The 12327-nt window shown below is 44.6% G+C and overlaps 1 protein-coding gene across 1 annotated transcript in view; it reads right to left on the bottom strand.

Moving 5' to 3' along the window:
- TTC3 (tetratricopeptide repeat domain 3) overlaps positions 1–12327 on the bottom strand; it is an 82921-nt gene that overhangs the window by 59251 nt on the left and 11343 nt on the right. Inside the window, exons 4-10 of the mRNA XM_075263519.1 lie at positions 11782–11914; positions 10345–10438; positions 9692–9757; positions 9007–9148; positions 8830–8915; positions 2339–2433; positions 1704–1766 (exon numbers count right to left, since the gene is read on the bottom strand). Of these exons, the coding sequence (XP_075119620.1) occupies positions 1704–1766; positions 2339–2433; positions 8830–8915; positions 9007–9148; positions 9692–9757; positions 10345–10438; positions 11782–11914 (679 nt within the window). The remainder of the gene's footprint in view (positions 1–1703; positions 1767–2338; positions 2434–8829; positions 8916–9006; positions 9149–9691; positions 9758–10344; positions 10439–11781; positions 11915–12327) is intronic.

Raw genomic sequence — 12327 nt, 5'->3', positions numbered from 1 at the left:
CAAAGAGTTTGTGCTTGTAATCATTTTCTGGAGGAAACTGAGTATTATCTGACAGAATTGCAGGGGTGCCAATATTTTTGGCCAACACGGTAATTATGTGAGGAGGGCAGAGCAGCCCAGGAGGCTGAAGGCTTCTGATCACATGACACAAGGGTCTTGATGTTGTCCATCAGCTGCAATAACCCAGGGCAGGTAAATAAGAGTCCCCTTACAACCTATTTAAGTCATTCTTTCAGTTTGATGATGCCCCCACCCCCCTAGGACTGGAGCGCTGCCTGGACATCTGCCATGCCACCAATGGATATCACATTAAACATTTATAGTGTATAGATAGATAAAACTTGGGTAAACTGTCAGTCTTTTCATGTTAATACTTTTCTATCATATTCTTTCAGTTCCGGATATCAAGAATATCATTTTGCACCATTCTTTTGAATCAGCCTGTACAAGACCTTCTTGTCTATACATAAAGATTTATTAAGTCAAAATTACCACAATGTAACAGCACCACTCTTGTCTATGGCTGTGTCTGGTATTTCAGCTTAGTTCTTTAATGTAGTGTAGACTACTGTTTTTGTAATCTTATTTTCAGAAGCGGAGCCATCACCTATTAATGGTATAACATGGTGTGATTTTAAATGGTGCCCCATTGTGCTATTCTACTCATCGTCAATTCATCTGAGGGTCACCCAAAATACAAAAGGACAGATGTCCCCATGCTGAAGGCTTTAACTAAGGGTTAAAACGCCATTATAAAAGGTAAAATGTTTATGTCCTAAAATATTTATATGGTCCAACAGTGCTAGTGATGACTGTAATGCTTATACTGTCAGGGTCTGGGGTTGCTAGGTGGGGTGGCTTAGACACACAAGTCCAGTTTCTTTAGTCCAAAACAAAGGTAGAGTTTTATTTTCACTCAAAATATAGTGCAGCAACAAAAGGAAACTACAAAAATAAATCCCTGCCCGGCTAGGCTCTAACTAAACATGGAATAGGTTACCTCACCTAGAATAACAGAAATCAAAAACCAGTAGAATCATTCAGGACACAGCTCCAAAAAACGACCTCTCTCTTTGGCTCTCCAGCCAAACTCTGCCCCAAAGTTTCCTGCATTTCTCGCACATTGGTGGGAGGGTTTCACTTGCTCTGCTATCTGCTATGATCCACAGTATGACGCTGATGTGGAAACTGATGTAGCAGAGCTGGATTTGAGTCAGCTTGCATTACATACAGAAGTAAAGGACTCCTTATCTCAGCCCTTATCAGCCAAATTCAATTAAACAGGCTGATAAGTGGAAAAGCTTAAGATAGACTGCACAGTTTAGTTTTGATAAACTAATGTATTTAGGAAAAGTCTTATATCCACATACACTAGCAGTATAGAAACTTGTTATGGGACAACCCCTTTAAGCCTCCTTGATGAGCAGACTCTCTGCAGCTGAGTTGCTGCTGGAACATCCCCAAAGTGTGGACTGGAGGGGGGTGGAATGACAGGTCCCACTACCAATCCTACCTGTCAGCCCAGTAACCGGAACTCTGAAATAACCCTCAGCAGACAATAGTTGTCTGCTGAGAAATGTTCTTTCTGGAGTTTTCTCATCTCACCCACCTTAGTAGTCTGCGTGAGATGTACACCCCCTCCATTACCTGACCAGCCATCGGCTTACAATATGTATACACACACACACACATGCAGAACTTACCAATAGTTCCTCATACGAAAAAAGCAGAGCGACCGATTACCAAACAAGATATGATTATGGGGGCTTAAGAGAGAGAAAGAGAATGACAGCATTAAGTAATCATCCAAATTATATTCTGCCATAGCCAATATACTAAAAGAAAACAGTCAGGTTTATTTGGGAGCCTAAACTACCCACAGGTTACCTATAGTAACCCTATAAAACATACAGCACTGTGCTTAGTCGTCAGTGGCTGCAGCACTCACCCAAACAGCTGATTTTTGGGGGTCCTGGGTGTCGGATCCCCACCAACCTGATAATCATGACCTATCCTATTGCATACTAACTTGCTGTGATATACTGTAGTCCAGGGATAGGCAACCTTCAGCACGCCTGTTGTAAAACTACAACTCCCAGCATGCATCTGTATTTTCTCTGCTGTTCTTCTGCTGGGAACTCCCAAGGAAGTGAATGGAGTGTATTGGGAATTGTAGTTTCAAAGCAGTTGGAGTGCCGAAGGTTGCGGACGCCTGCTTTAGTAGTATAAAGGATGGGATTTAAGCAAGACCCATTTACAGACTACAGAAAAAAAAAAAAAAATCAGCACAAAAGTTCCTTACATTATAGTTTTCGAAATCCCCAATTGTTAGGCCTACCTGTATTGCATTGCTTCAGTGTAAAACTGGATGGCGCAGGTATATTGCTGTTTTTGAAAGGCTTTATTGCCATAAAGTTTCTTCCTGTCACATTCCTGAAACAATGAATAACAGAGAGCGGAAAATATAAATCTTAAGTATTTAAGTTACAGTAAAATTTATTGAAAGCTACTACTTTTGAGATATCAGCTCTTCTACTTGTTTAACCCCTTCCTGACATATGCCGATCGCGGACATTAACCTCTCCGGTGCCTCGGTCAAAATTGACAGAGGCGCCATTTTCCCTGCAGTGCGTGGGAGCCACCATTTACCCGGAGTAAGCTCCGGGGCCGGCGTCACGTTGATATGACAGCCGGGAGCCTTGTGAAGACTCTCCAGCCTGTCATTCTGTTTGTTCTATTGCAGGTTACTCTATGTAGCCTGCAATAGAAGCCTCAGTATTTTGAAATGCATTAGCATTGTAATGCATTGCATTAGTGATCCGACCCCCTGGGGTTAAAGACCCCAAGGGGGTCTAACAAATGCAAAAAGAAAAAAATTAAAAAGTATTAAAAGTTCAAATCATCTCCTTTCCCTAGAACACATATAAACGTACTTAAATACTGTGAAACACACACACATTAGTTATCACTATGTCCAGAAACGCCCACACTACAAATCTATAAAAAATATTTTTCTCGTACAGTAAAAGCTGTATCGGGAAGAAAAAAAAAAAAATCAAATGTGCCAAACTGCTGGTTTTTCACAGTTTTGCATCTGATAAAAATTAGAATAAAAAGCAATCAAAGCAAAAACAATTCTCCAAAATGGTAGAACTAAAAAGTACACCCGGCCCTGCAAAAAAAAAAAAAAAAAAAAAACACCCTATGCATCCTCGTACACGGAAGTATAAAAAAAAAGTTCTGGGCGTCAGAATATGGAGACTTAGAAAGAAATTTTGGGCAGTTTTGGATTTTTGTTAAGGGGTTAAAATGTAAATAAAATCATATAAATTTGGTATCTCCAGAATACTACCGAAACATAGAATACAGGTGACATGTACCGTATTTTTCAGACTATAAGACGCACCTAGGTTTTAGAGGAGGAAAATAGGGAAAAAAAATTTAAGCAAAAAAAATGGTAAAAATATTTACCGTATTTTTCGGACTATAAGACGCACTGGACTATATTGGGGAATATCTATTGCTTAGATCACCTTGTATTGAAAAAAAACCCGGTGGTTTATGACATATGATTTTCTACTTTTATATATATATATATTCTAGGGACAGGAGGTGATTTAGAACTTTTATTTTTCATTTTTTTATTTTTTTTTTATTTATTTATTTTTTTTTTACTATTTTATTCCCCCCCCGGGGGCTTGAACCTGCGGTCACTTGATTGCAAGTCCCATAGACGGCAATACAAGTGTATTGCCGTCTATGGGACATTCTGTCTATTAGTATTACGGCTGGTCATAGAGACCAGCCGCAATACTAATATAGCAGTGACAGGCCGGGGAGCCTCATTAGGCTCCCGGCTGTCACCCGGACAGGTCGGCTCCTGCGATATCGCCGCGCAGGAGCCGGCCTGCAACTTTACAGGTACGGGGCCGGTGGGGACCGGCCCCGGGGGAGAAGAGGCAGCTGACAGACTGCAGACCCGGCATCCGCTGTACTAGAGAGGCGGATGCCGGGGAGGGATAGACGCCGGGGCCTGAGACATCGCTACGATCCTCTGCCCTGCCTGAAGCCAGCGGCGGGGGGACGGAGGAGCGGAATAGCATCACTCCTCCCGCTGCTGGCTTCAGGCAGGGCAGAGGATCGTAGCGATGTCTCAGGCCCCGGCGTCTATCCCTCCCCGGCATCCGCCTCTCTATTACGGCGGGTGCCAGGCCAGGCACATTCAGACTATAAGACGCACCCTTCTTTTCCCCCAAAATTTTGGGGAAAAAAAAGTGCGTCTTATAGTCCGAAAAATACGGTAATATATGGGAGTTGTAGTTTTGCAACAGCTGCAAGGCCACATTGTATTCTAGGGAAAGGAGGTGATTTCAAACTCTTATTTCATCTTTTTTATTATATATTTTTAAAGCTTTGTGTTTTGTATTGTTTTTAACTAGGGGGCTTGAACCTGCGGTCATTTGATTGCAAGTCCCATAGACGGCAATACAACTGTCGGGGGGGAATAGCAGCATCACTCCTGCTACTGCTGGCTTCATGCAGGGCAGGAGTGTAGCGATGTCTCAGGCCCCGGCACATGTGCCGGCGTCCAACCCTCCCCGGCATCCGCCTTCCTATTACAGCGGATGCTGGGTCTGTATTGCGGTCACATTCGGACTATAAGACGCACCCTTCTTCTCCCCCAAAAAAATCAGACGGGATCGGTTCAAATCCGGTGCGTGCGCAGTAGTGCTCCCTCCGGCACCATTTTTCTCAATGGCAGTATGCTCGCGTCCTTGAGGCAAGCGATACTGCGCACGCGCCGGATTTGAACCAATCCCGCCGGAAGAGGACGATGAAGCCTGTGAAGAGCCTGGACTGGAGGGCGTCGCCAAAAGAAAGAAAGAAAGAAGAGGAAGGCGTGCCAGAAGATGACATTGGACCGTGCATGACCGCCCAGCGTGCACGATAGGTATAATTTTCATCTATGTTTTTATGGTATTATTTTAAAACTGGGGGGTAAAATAAGTTTAGTGGTGCCTGAATAGCCTTTTTAAAGGCTATTCACGCATATGTGGGGCTCATACAGCATAATTTTGCTGATAGAGCCACTTTAAAGGTGTTGTCCCATGAAGTAAACTGACAAGTGACGTGAATGGCAGTGATGTCATCAGTCTCACCTAGTCACACCCACATTCAGCCTGGTTGTGGTCAGGGTGAATGAGGAACATACAAAAGGTCCTTGTCAGATTACAGTGTGGGACAACCCCTTTTACGTATGTACAGGCCAATATTAGAGCAAGTAGGTAAGGCCATATTCAAATTTGCATCAGAGGCTGTGTCAGGCATCTGCATCACAGATTTTGTTTTGCATGGGCAGAATAATGCTGCACGTAGGGCTTATTTCACATCAAAAAGATGAACCCAGAACCTGTAATAAGTCAGGGATTAAATCAGTCACCTGTTGCTGGATCCATCACTGTGTCATGGCAATGTTGGATGCAAAACTTTTTTTTTTTTTTTTTTTAAATTGTAATTTTTATTGAAAGGATTTTCAAAATACATAAAACAACAAAACAAAAGCCCAAGAGAGTAAAAAGGGGCACGTATAAAACAGTGTTATAACAGATCAAAAAATGTACAAATAAGACAAGGGGACCACACAACACAAAGGGAAAGACAAAAGGGAAGGGGGATCAGAGGCCATTCAGTACACAGTAAGCGTCCCAGGATGACCATACTGCTTGAAATGCATCTAGAGCAGACCTGGGCAATGTACGACCCGCAGGCCATATCCGGCCCCCTGACTGATTCAGTCCGGCCTGCATAGCTTGGCTAGGGAGGTGTGTCTTAGTGCCAGCAGGACAGTGCAAGAAGATGGAGACGTGTGGTGTGTGTCATAAAGTACTGAGGGGGGATGTGAGATGCAGGGTGGAGAGTGTGTGTGTGTGTTTGTCTGTCTGTGTCTCAGTAACCTAGAGGCAGAGATGGAAGGGGAATGTTATACTGGGGCAGATATAGAGGGGGAATGTTATACCGGGGGAAGAGATGGAGGGGGAATGTTATACTGGGGCAGAGATGGAGGGAGGACATGAAATGGGGCAGATGAAGGGGGATATGAAACTGGTAGAGAAGTGGAGGGGGGACATGAAACTGGGGGTAGATGAAGGGGGCACATTAAACTGGGGACAACTGGAGGGGGCATTAAACCGTGAAGGTAGCGGATGGGGACCTGTCTAGTTGCCCCCAGTTTAATGTCACCCTCCAGCTACCCCTACGGTTTAATTGTTGCTTCCAGCTGCCAGAGTTTAATGTTCCCCTCTAGTTTCCACCAGTTTAAACTGGGGCACCAGGAGAGGGACCTTATAATGTGGGGCATTTGGAAGGGAACATTATAATGTGGGGGCATATAATGTACGGGTGACTGTAGGAGGGTTACACTTTGTGGGGGCACATGAAAAGATGATTGAGAATGGGCGGAGTCAAAGAAGTGCGTGGAGCTAAATTTGCCGCAACGCGCATGGCCCTCTAGAATAGTTGAAATTTCTTATGCGGCCCCATGGGAAAATTAATTGCCCACCCCTGATCTAGGGTGTGGTTAAGGGAAGCCGTGCTACGCACGTCTTTCAGACGGGCCACTGAGTCAGGACCATTGGGGGGTAAGGTACGCTTCCAGTGCAAGGCAATGAGGGTTTTGGCGGCCGTACACAGATATAAGAACAATTTAGATGTATATCTACCCAAATGAGGGGGAGGGAGATTGAGCAGATAGGTAAGAGTCCAAGGAAACCTCTCGAATAAAGAGAGCTTCCGTGAGAGACTGCACTTCCCGCCAAAAGGAGCGGATACCTGGACAGTCCCAAAAAATATGGCACAGGATACCCACTCCTGCCCCACAACGCCAGCAAAAAGATGGAACGCTGGGGTTGAGTGAATGCAGAAGGGCAAGGATGAGGTACCAGTGCATTAACAATTTGTATTGAGTCTCTATGAATGCAATGCACTTGGAGGATTTGGCCGCGCGGGACAAAATGACCTGCCATTGGCCAGGGGAAATCTCCCTATTCAATGCCCTAGACCACCGGTCCATGTACTTATGAAAGGGAGGGTCACTCGTTCCTGAGGAAGCAAGAAGCCTATAGATACCTGAGATTAAACCAGCAGTGGATGTGCCCGCCTTACAAACTCTTTCAAAAACCGTGGGCAAGGAGCCCTTCAGAGAGCCAAATTGAGAAACCATAAAGTGAGCGATCTGCCTATAGTGTAGCCATTCAGAGGTAGGCAAGTGCAATACAGATGAGAAATAGTCAAAGGGCCTGAGCTCCAAAGTCAAGGGATCAATCAGGTCTGTGATATGAAAAAGACCCAAGTTACTCCACGGGTGTACCATCCCTGCAATAAGTCCCTCTGGGAGGAGAGGGTTATAGAGGAAAGAAATCATGGACGAACAGGGGGCTGCCAAAGAGAAAAGTTTCGAGCAAGTGGCCCAGATAGACCGCGTAAAGCGGATGGGGCCAAGGAGAGGGGGAGAACAGGACCACAGAAAAGCATTGGGGTGGACTGGGGCCAGCCAGAGTTTTTCAATCTCTGCCCATTTCATCAACGCCCGAGACACTGCCCAGAACGGAATACACCCCCCCCCCATTACCTGCAAGCATGACCAAGCGGGGGATGCAGTGACATTTGCCATCCCATATAAATTGGAAAATCGACTTCTGAAGAGCACGAAGCTCTCCCCAATGGACAAAGTAGCTTCAGGAGAAGGGACAGCTTAACCGCGGCTATACGACCCAATAGAGAAATGCGAAGAGAACGCCACTTATCCAGAAGGGATCATAATTCAGCGAATAGACCAGGATAATTGAAAGCATACAGTGTTGAATAGGAGGTGGACAACTGAATGCCCAAGTATCAAATGAAACGGTCCCTCTATTGGAAATCAAAATTAGACCTCAACAGGCGCAAATCAGAGTTGGGGATATTGAGGGGCAATGCCTCCGTCTTAGTAGGATTAACTTTATAGCCTGACCATTGTAGCCTGCAAGTTGGTTAGGGTCAGAAGGACATCATCCGCAAATAGGCTAATTTTGAAGTCCCCATCTCTCACCGAGACCCCCTTAATATCAGGATGGGCGCAGATCTGGGCCGCAAGGGGTTCAATGCATAGAGCAAAAATAAGAGGGGAGAGGGGGCATCCCTGACGCGTGCCGTTTCGAATGGGGAAAGGGGCAGACATAGAGTTAGGGAGTTTTGCCACAGCAGGACAAGAGTATAATGCCTCGATCGCCATGAGGAAAGCCCCTGAGAAGCCAAAGGATCGGAGAGTGGCCAACAAGAAGGATCAGTCTAGGCGGTCAAAGGCCTTCTCTGCATCAAGGCTTAGGAGCAGGGTAGGAGTGGCAGAATGATTGGGTGCGTCAATTAGGTCCAAGTGCCTTCTGGTGTCGTCTCCTCCTTGACAACAAGGGACGAAACCCACCTGGTCCTTATGGCTCAAGGACGGAAGCCAAGCATTAAGCCTGTTAGCAAGAATCTTCGTAAAGAGCTTCAAATCCGTGTTCAAGTGGGCTATGGGTCTGTAGTTTGGATGCAAAACTTAACAATGCCTAATAGTTGTTTGTCAAAAATCTCCTAATATAGGCGCTTCCCCTATGACTTCTATACGTCCAAATCATGTGAACAGGAGTCATCTTATTGATGGACCAATTCAATGGTCACCAAGAAACATCGGAACAGAGTTTAACAACTTAAAATTAACACTTTGGGTAAACCTGATCCTCAGCAGCACTCAATGACTTGTGCAGGAGCTTAGTCTTAGTCTTACTGATGTTCCTGCCTCTGGTGTCTTACCTCATCACACTTTTCACACTCCCGTTTTCTTACTTTATCCGTCAATGTATAACACTCCTCCCCCATCTTAGTCAATAAATAAGAATCTGTTGGCAAGAGTAAAGAACACCATAAATAAAACTGATCATCGTATACAGGACATCACAGTGTTATCTTTAAGGCGGCGTCATTACGTACATTGGTAGAAGAAGGTGAAGAGAGCTTTATTACGAAGATCTTTGGGTGAGTTCATGATTTTTTTAAGCATAACTTGGTCTTCGGTGATGTTCACCCAATATACTGCTTCTGCGATGCTCATCATTTTTGGTTCATCGTCAGGCTGAACAAAAACAAGTTGGAATATTAAGAAACAACAACAACAAAAAAAACATTACTTTCATTGCATTCAGGTCTCCCATCCCCACCTGGGCACCAGCCTTAATCTAGGAGAAACAACAGGAGTAGGTGTATTGGAACCATTTATGCCCGTTTCCGACATATGAATAAAAGCCTTGAAAGAAAAAAGAAATTGCTACAGACATGACAACATGGAGACATCCCCTTCAATACAAAGATTTTTTTTTTGTTTTTTCTTAATAGGTAGCAACACAGTGGTTAGCACTGCAGCCCTGGAGTCCTGCGTTTGAATCTCGCCAGGGACAACATCTGCAAGGAGTTTGCATGTTCTTCCCGTGGATTTCCTCCCGTTCTACAAAGACAAACTGATAGGAAAATAAATGTACATTGTGATCCCTATATGGGAGTCACAATCTAAATTTAAATTTTTTTTATTTTTTTTTTTATTTTTTTTTTAATGAACTCAAGTCTGCAACAACTTACAAATGGAGACAAATCATTTTTATTTCCTATGAATATTACTTACTTCGTCCATTAAGCTTTCCATTTCAGTTCCTATCTTCAGTATTCCTTCAATGAAGCGGCGATTATCCTGAAAAGAGAATGAGCTGAGGTCAGTAAAAGCCACAAATTACATGGACCAAAGTATCGTTCCCATCTCTTAAAGAGGACCTTTCATCAGATCGGGCACAGGCAGTTCTATATACTGCTGGAAACGCCCTTCTGCCCAGCAGATCCTATCGCGCTGTACTGTGTGAGCGGGGAGGAACTCCCCCCTCCCGCTCCTGATAATACTTGTCTATGGACGAGCTGTGTGAGCAGAGGGAGGAGGCGTTCCTCCCCACTCCACAGTACAGCGCGATAGGATCTGCTGGGCAGAAGGGCGTCCCTGCCTAAGTGTCAGAAACGCCCTTCTGACTGTAAAGCCCTACGGTACCGGGACCGATAGCGCTTTACACCGGGCACAGATCGGGAAAGCCGATAGTGCGCTGAATTCAGCGCACTGTCGGCTTTCCAGCAGTATATATAGTGCCCGATCTGATGAAAGGTCCTCTTTAAAGGGAACTGGTCAGCCCTGTTGTAACATTGTACATGGCCATATTGCAGAAAAATATATAAAACACCTTTATACTTTCACAGTGTCTGTACTTCAGGCATCTGCACCTCTACGTTACTTACCGCTACTCTCTTAAATAGCTCAGCAAGGTCCTCTAATAGCTCGATGAAATTCAAGTCCCTTATAGACATTTTTACAGCCTGTAGAAACCTGAAACTGAGAAATACATTTATTAAACACTCTTATCCAGGGTGGTGTAGAGTGGTTATGGATTCAGGTCTAATATCCCTAATGGCCTGGACTTACATCTTTCACAGTGGCTTAGGGTGGTTTAAAATGGTATAAAAATAATAAAAGTAGTATATATTCGTATATACTCGAGTACAAGCCGAACCCATAATTTTACCACAAAAACTGGGAAAACTTATTGACTCGAGTACAAGCTGAGGGGGAAAAATGCTAGCAGTACCATACAGGCCTAAAACCTGTGCTAGCAGTAACAGGCTATTACTAGTAGCACAGGATTTGGGCCTATATGGTAATATCCCAGACCACGTGACGTCTGGGATATTACCATATAGACCTGAAGCCGGCTAGGATTACCATCGGATCCTGGAGAGGGGAGTAAAACTGTTTATTATTTTCTCTCACCTCCCCTGGGGCTCCAATTATTATACTTGGGGGTCTCAAAAGACCCCCCTCCCCGAATATAATAGCGGCAGTGGAATCGCAGCCTGGGCTCGGGCCTACTCACTGACCTGAGCTTACGTGGCCACGTTACCCTGTGTGTGATGTAGCCGTGGGGGGCGGGGACTGGAGCGGAGGCCCGCTGCTGAGTGTGGGTGACCACTGGAGCAGCACTGCTGCCGATAGGTGAGTGGTGAAGCAGTGCTTTCTCCAGGGCTGCCCCAAGATGTTTCAAAGGCAGAGAAGACACTCTGGAAACATCTGGAGACAGTTACTGCTTCACCAATCACCTATCGGCAGCAGCACTGCTCTAGTGGCCGGCCACAGATGTCTTGCTACCGCTTGACTCCTATAAGTATAAGCCAAAGCGGGCTTGTTCAGCACAAAAACTGTGCTGAAAAACTCTTCTTATACTCGAGTATATACAGTACTAATGTTCCCAGTCCCCCCATTGTTTCTACAGTATATACTGACCTTCTGCAGCGACATCGCGACACGAAGATGTGACCGCTGAATCCAATTGTTAGCTGTTTTGGTGACAGGTCAGCATCACCAAGATCTATACCATGTCACCACAGAAGAAATACCAAGCTGTGCCTTTTCTACTTAAAATCAGTTCTTTGACTGGGGTGGGAGTGAACAACCTGTCACCATTTTCTGAGGAGGAATCTAGGCACTAGGATTTTACAGTGGAGTGTCCTGGACGTTCCCTTCACTTAAAAGGAGTGTGTAACCAGATCCCAACTAGTGTTAGATTCAAGTGACCCTAAACTATCTACCTGGTGTGATATGCTGGGGTCTGGTGACACACTCCCTTTAAGAAGGATGGGAACCAGTGGTCTTGGATATAGATAAAGAGAAGAGTAACTTACCCAGGCTCACATTGCGGTTCGTTATCTCCACTTTTAGGCTCCATCATTGACCACACCATATAGATCTTCATTAAATCACAGTTGGTTTTAATCTCTTCATAGGACTGGGAAAGCCAAAAACCAACCGGATCCACTGTGTGAGCAAAGAAAGAATAAGACACTGCCTATAGCTGCGCAGCTCAAGTGACACAACCTATGGACAGGAGTGCCGCTGTTTATCAAACACATATAATCTTGTAGGGCTTATGAACACCCTACATACCCTATGGAGACTTGTACATCTAAATAGGAGTTTGCGCTGTCTGGATGATTCTACCTTTTAATTGAATTATTGAAAGTTAATTTTTAGAGTACTTTGTTTCTTTTGTTTTTTGTCAGAACCCCTACAGTCATGGCCAAAAGTTTTGAGAATGACACAAATCTTATATTTTCACATGATCTGCTGCCCTCTGGTTTTTATGTGTGTTTGTCAGATGTTTTTATCACATACAGAAATATAATTGCAATCATATTCTGAGTAACAAAAGCTTATATTGACAGTTAGAA

This window comes from Leptodactylus fuscus, chromosome 2 (assembly GCF_031893055.1).
Source record: "Leptodactylus fuscus isolate aLepFus1 chromosome 2, aLepFus1.hap2, whole genome shotgun sequence".
Classification (NCBI taxonomy): Eukaryota; Metazoa; Chordata; class Amphibia; order Anura; family Leptodactylidae; genus Leptodactylus; species Leptodactylus fuscus.
The sequence above is the reverse complement of the archived record's forward strand: the minus strand, read 5'-3'. Positions and strand labels throughout refer to the sequence as shown.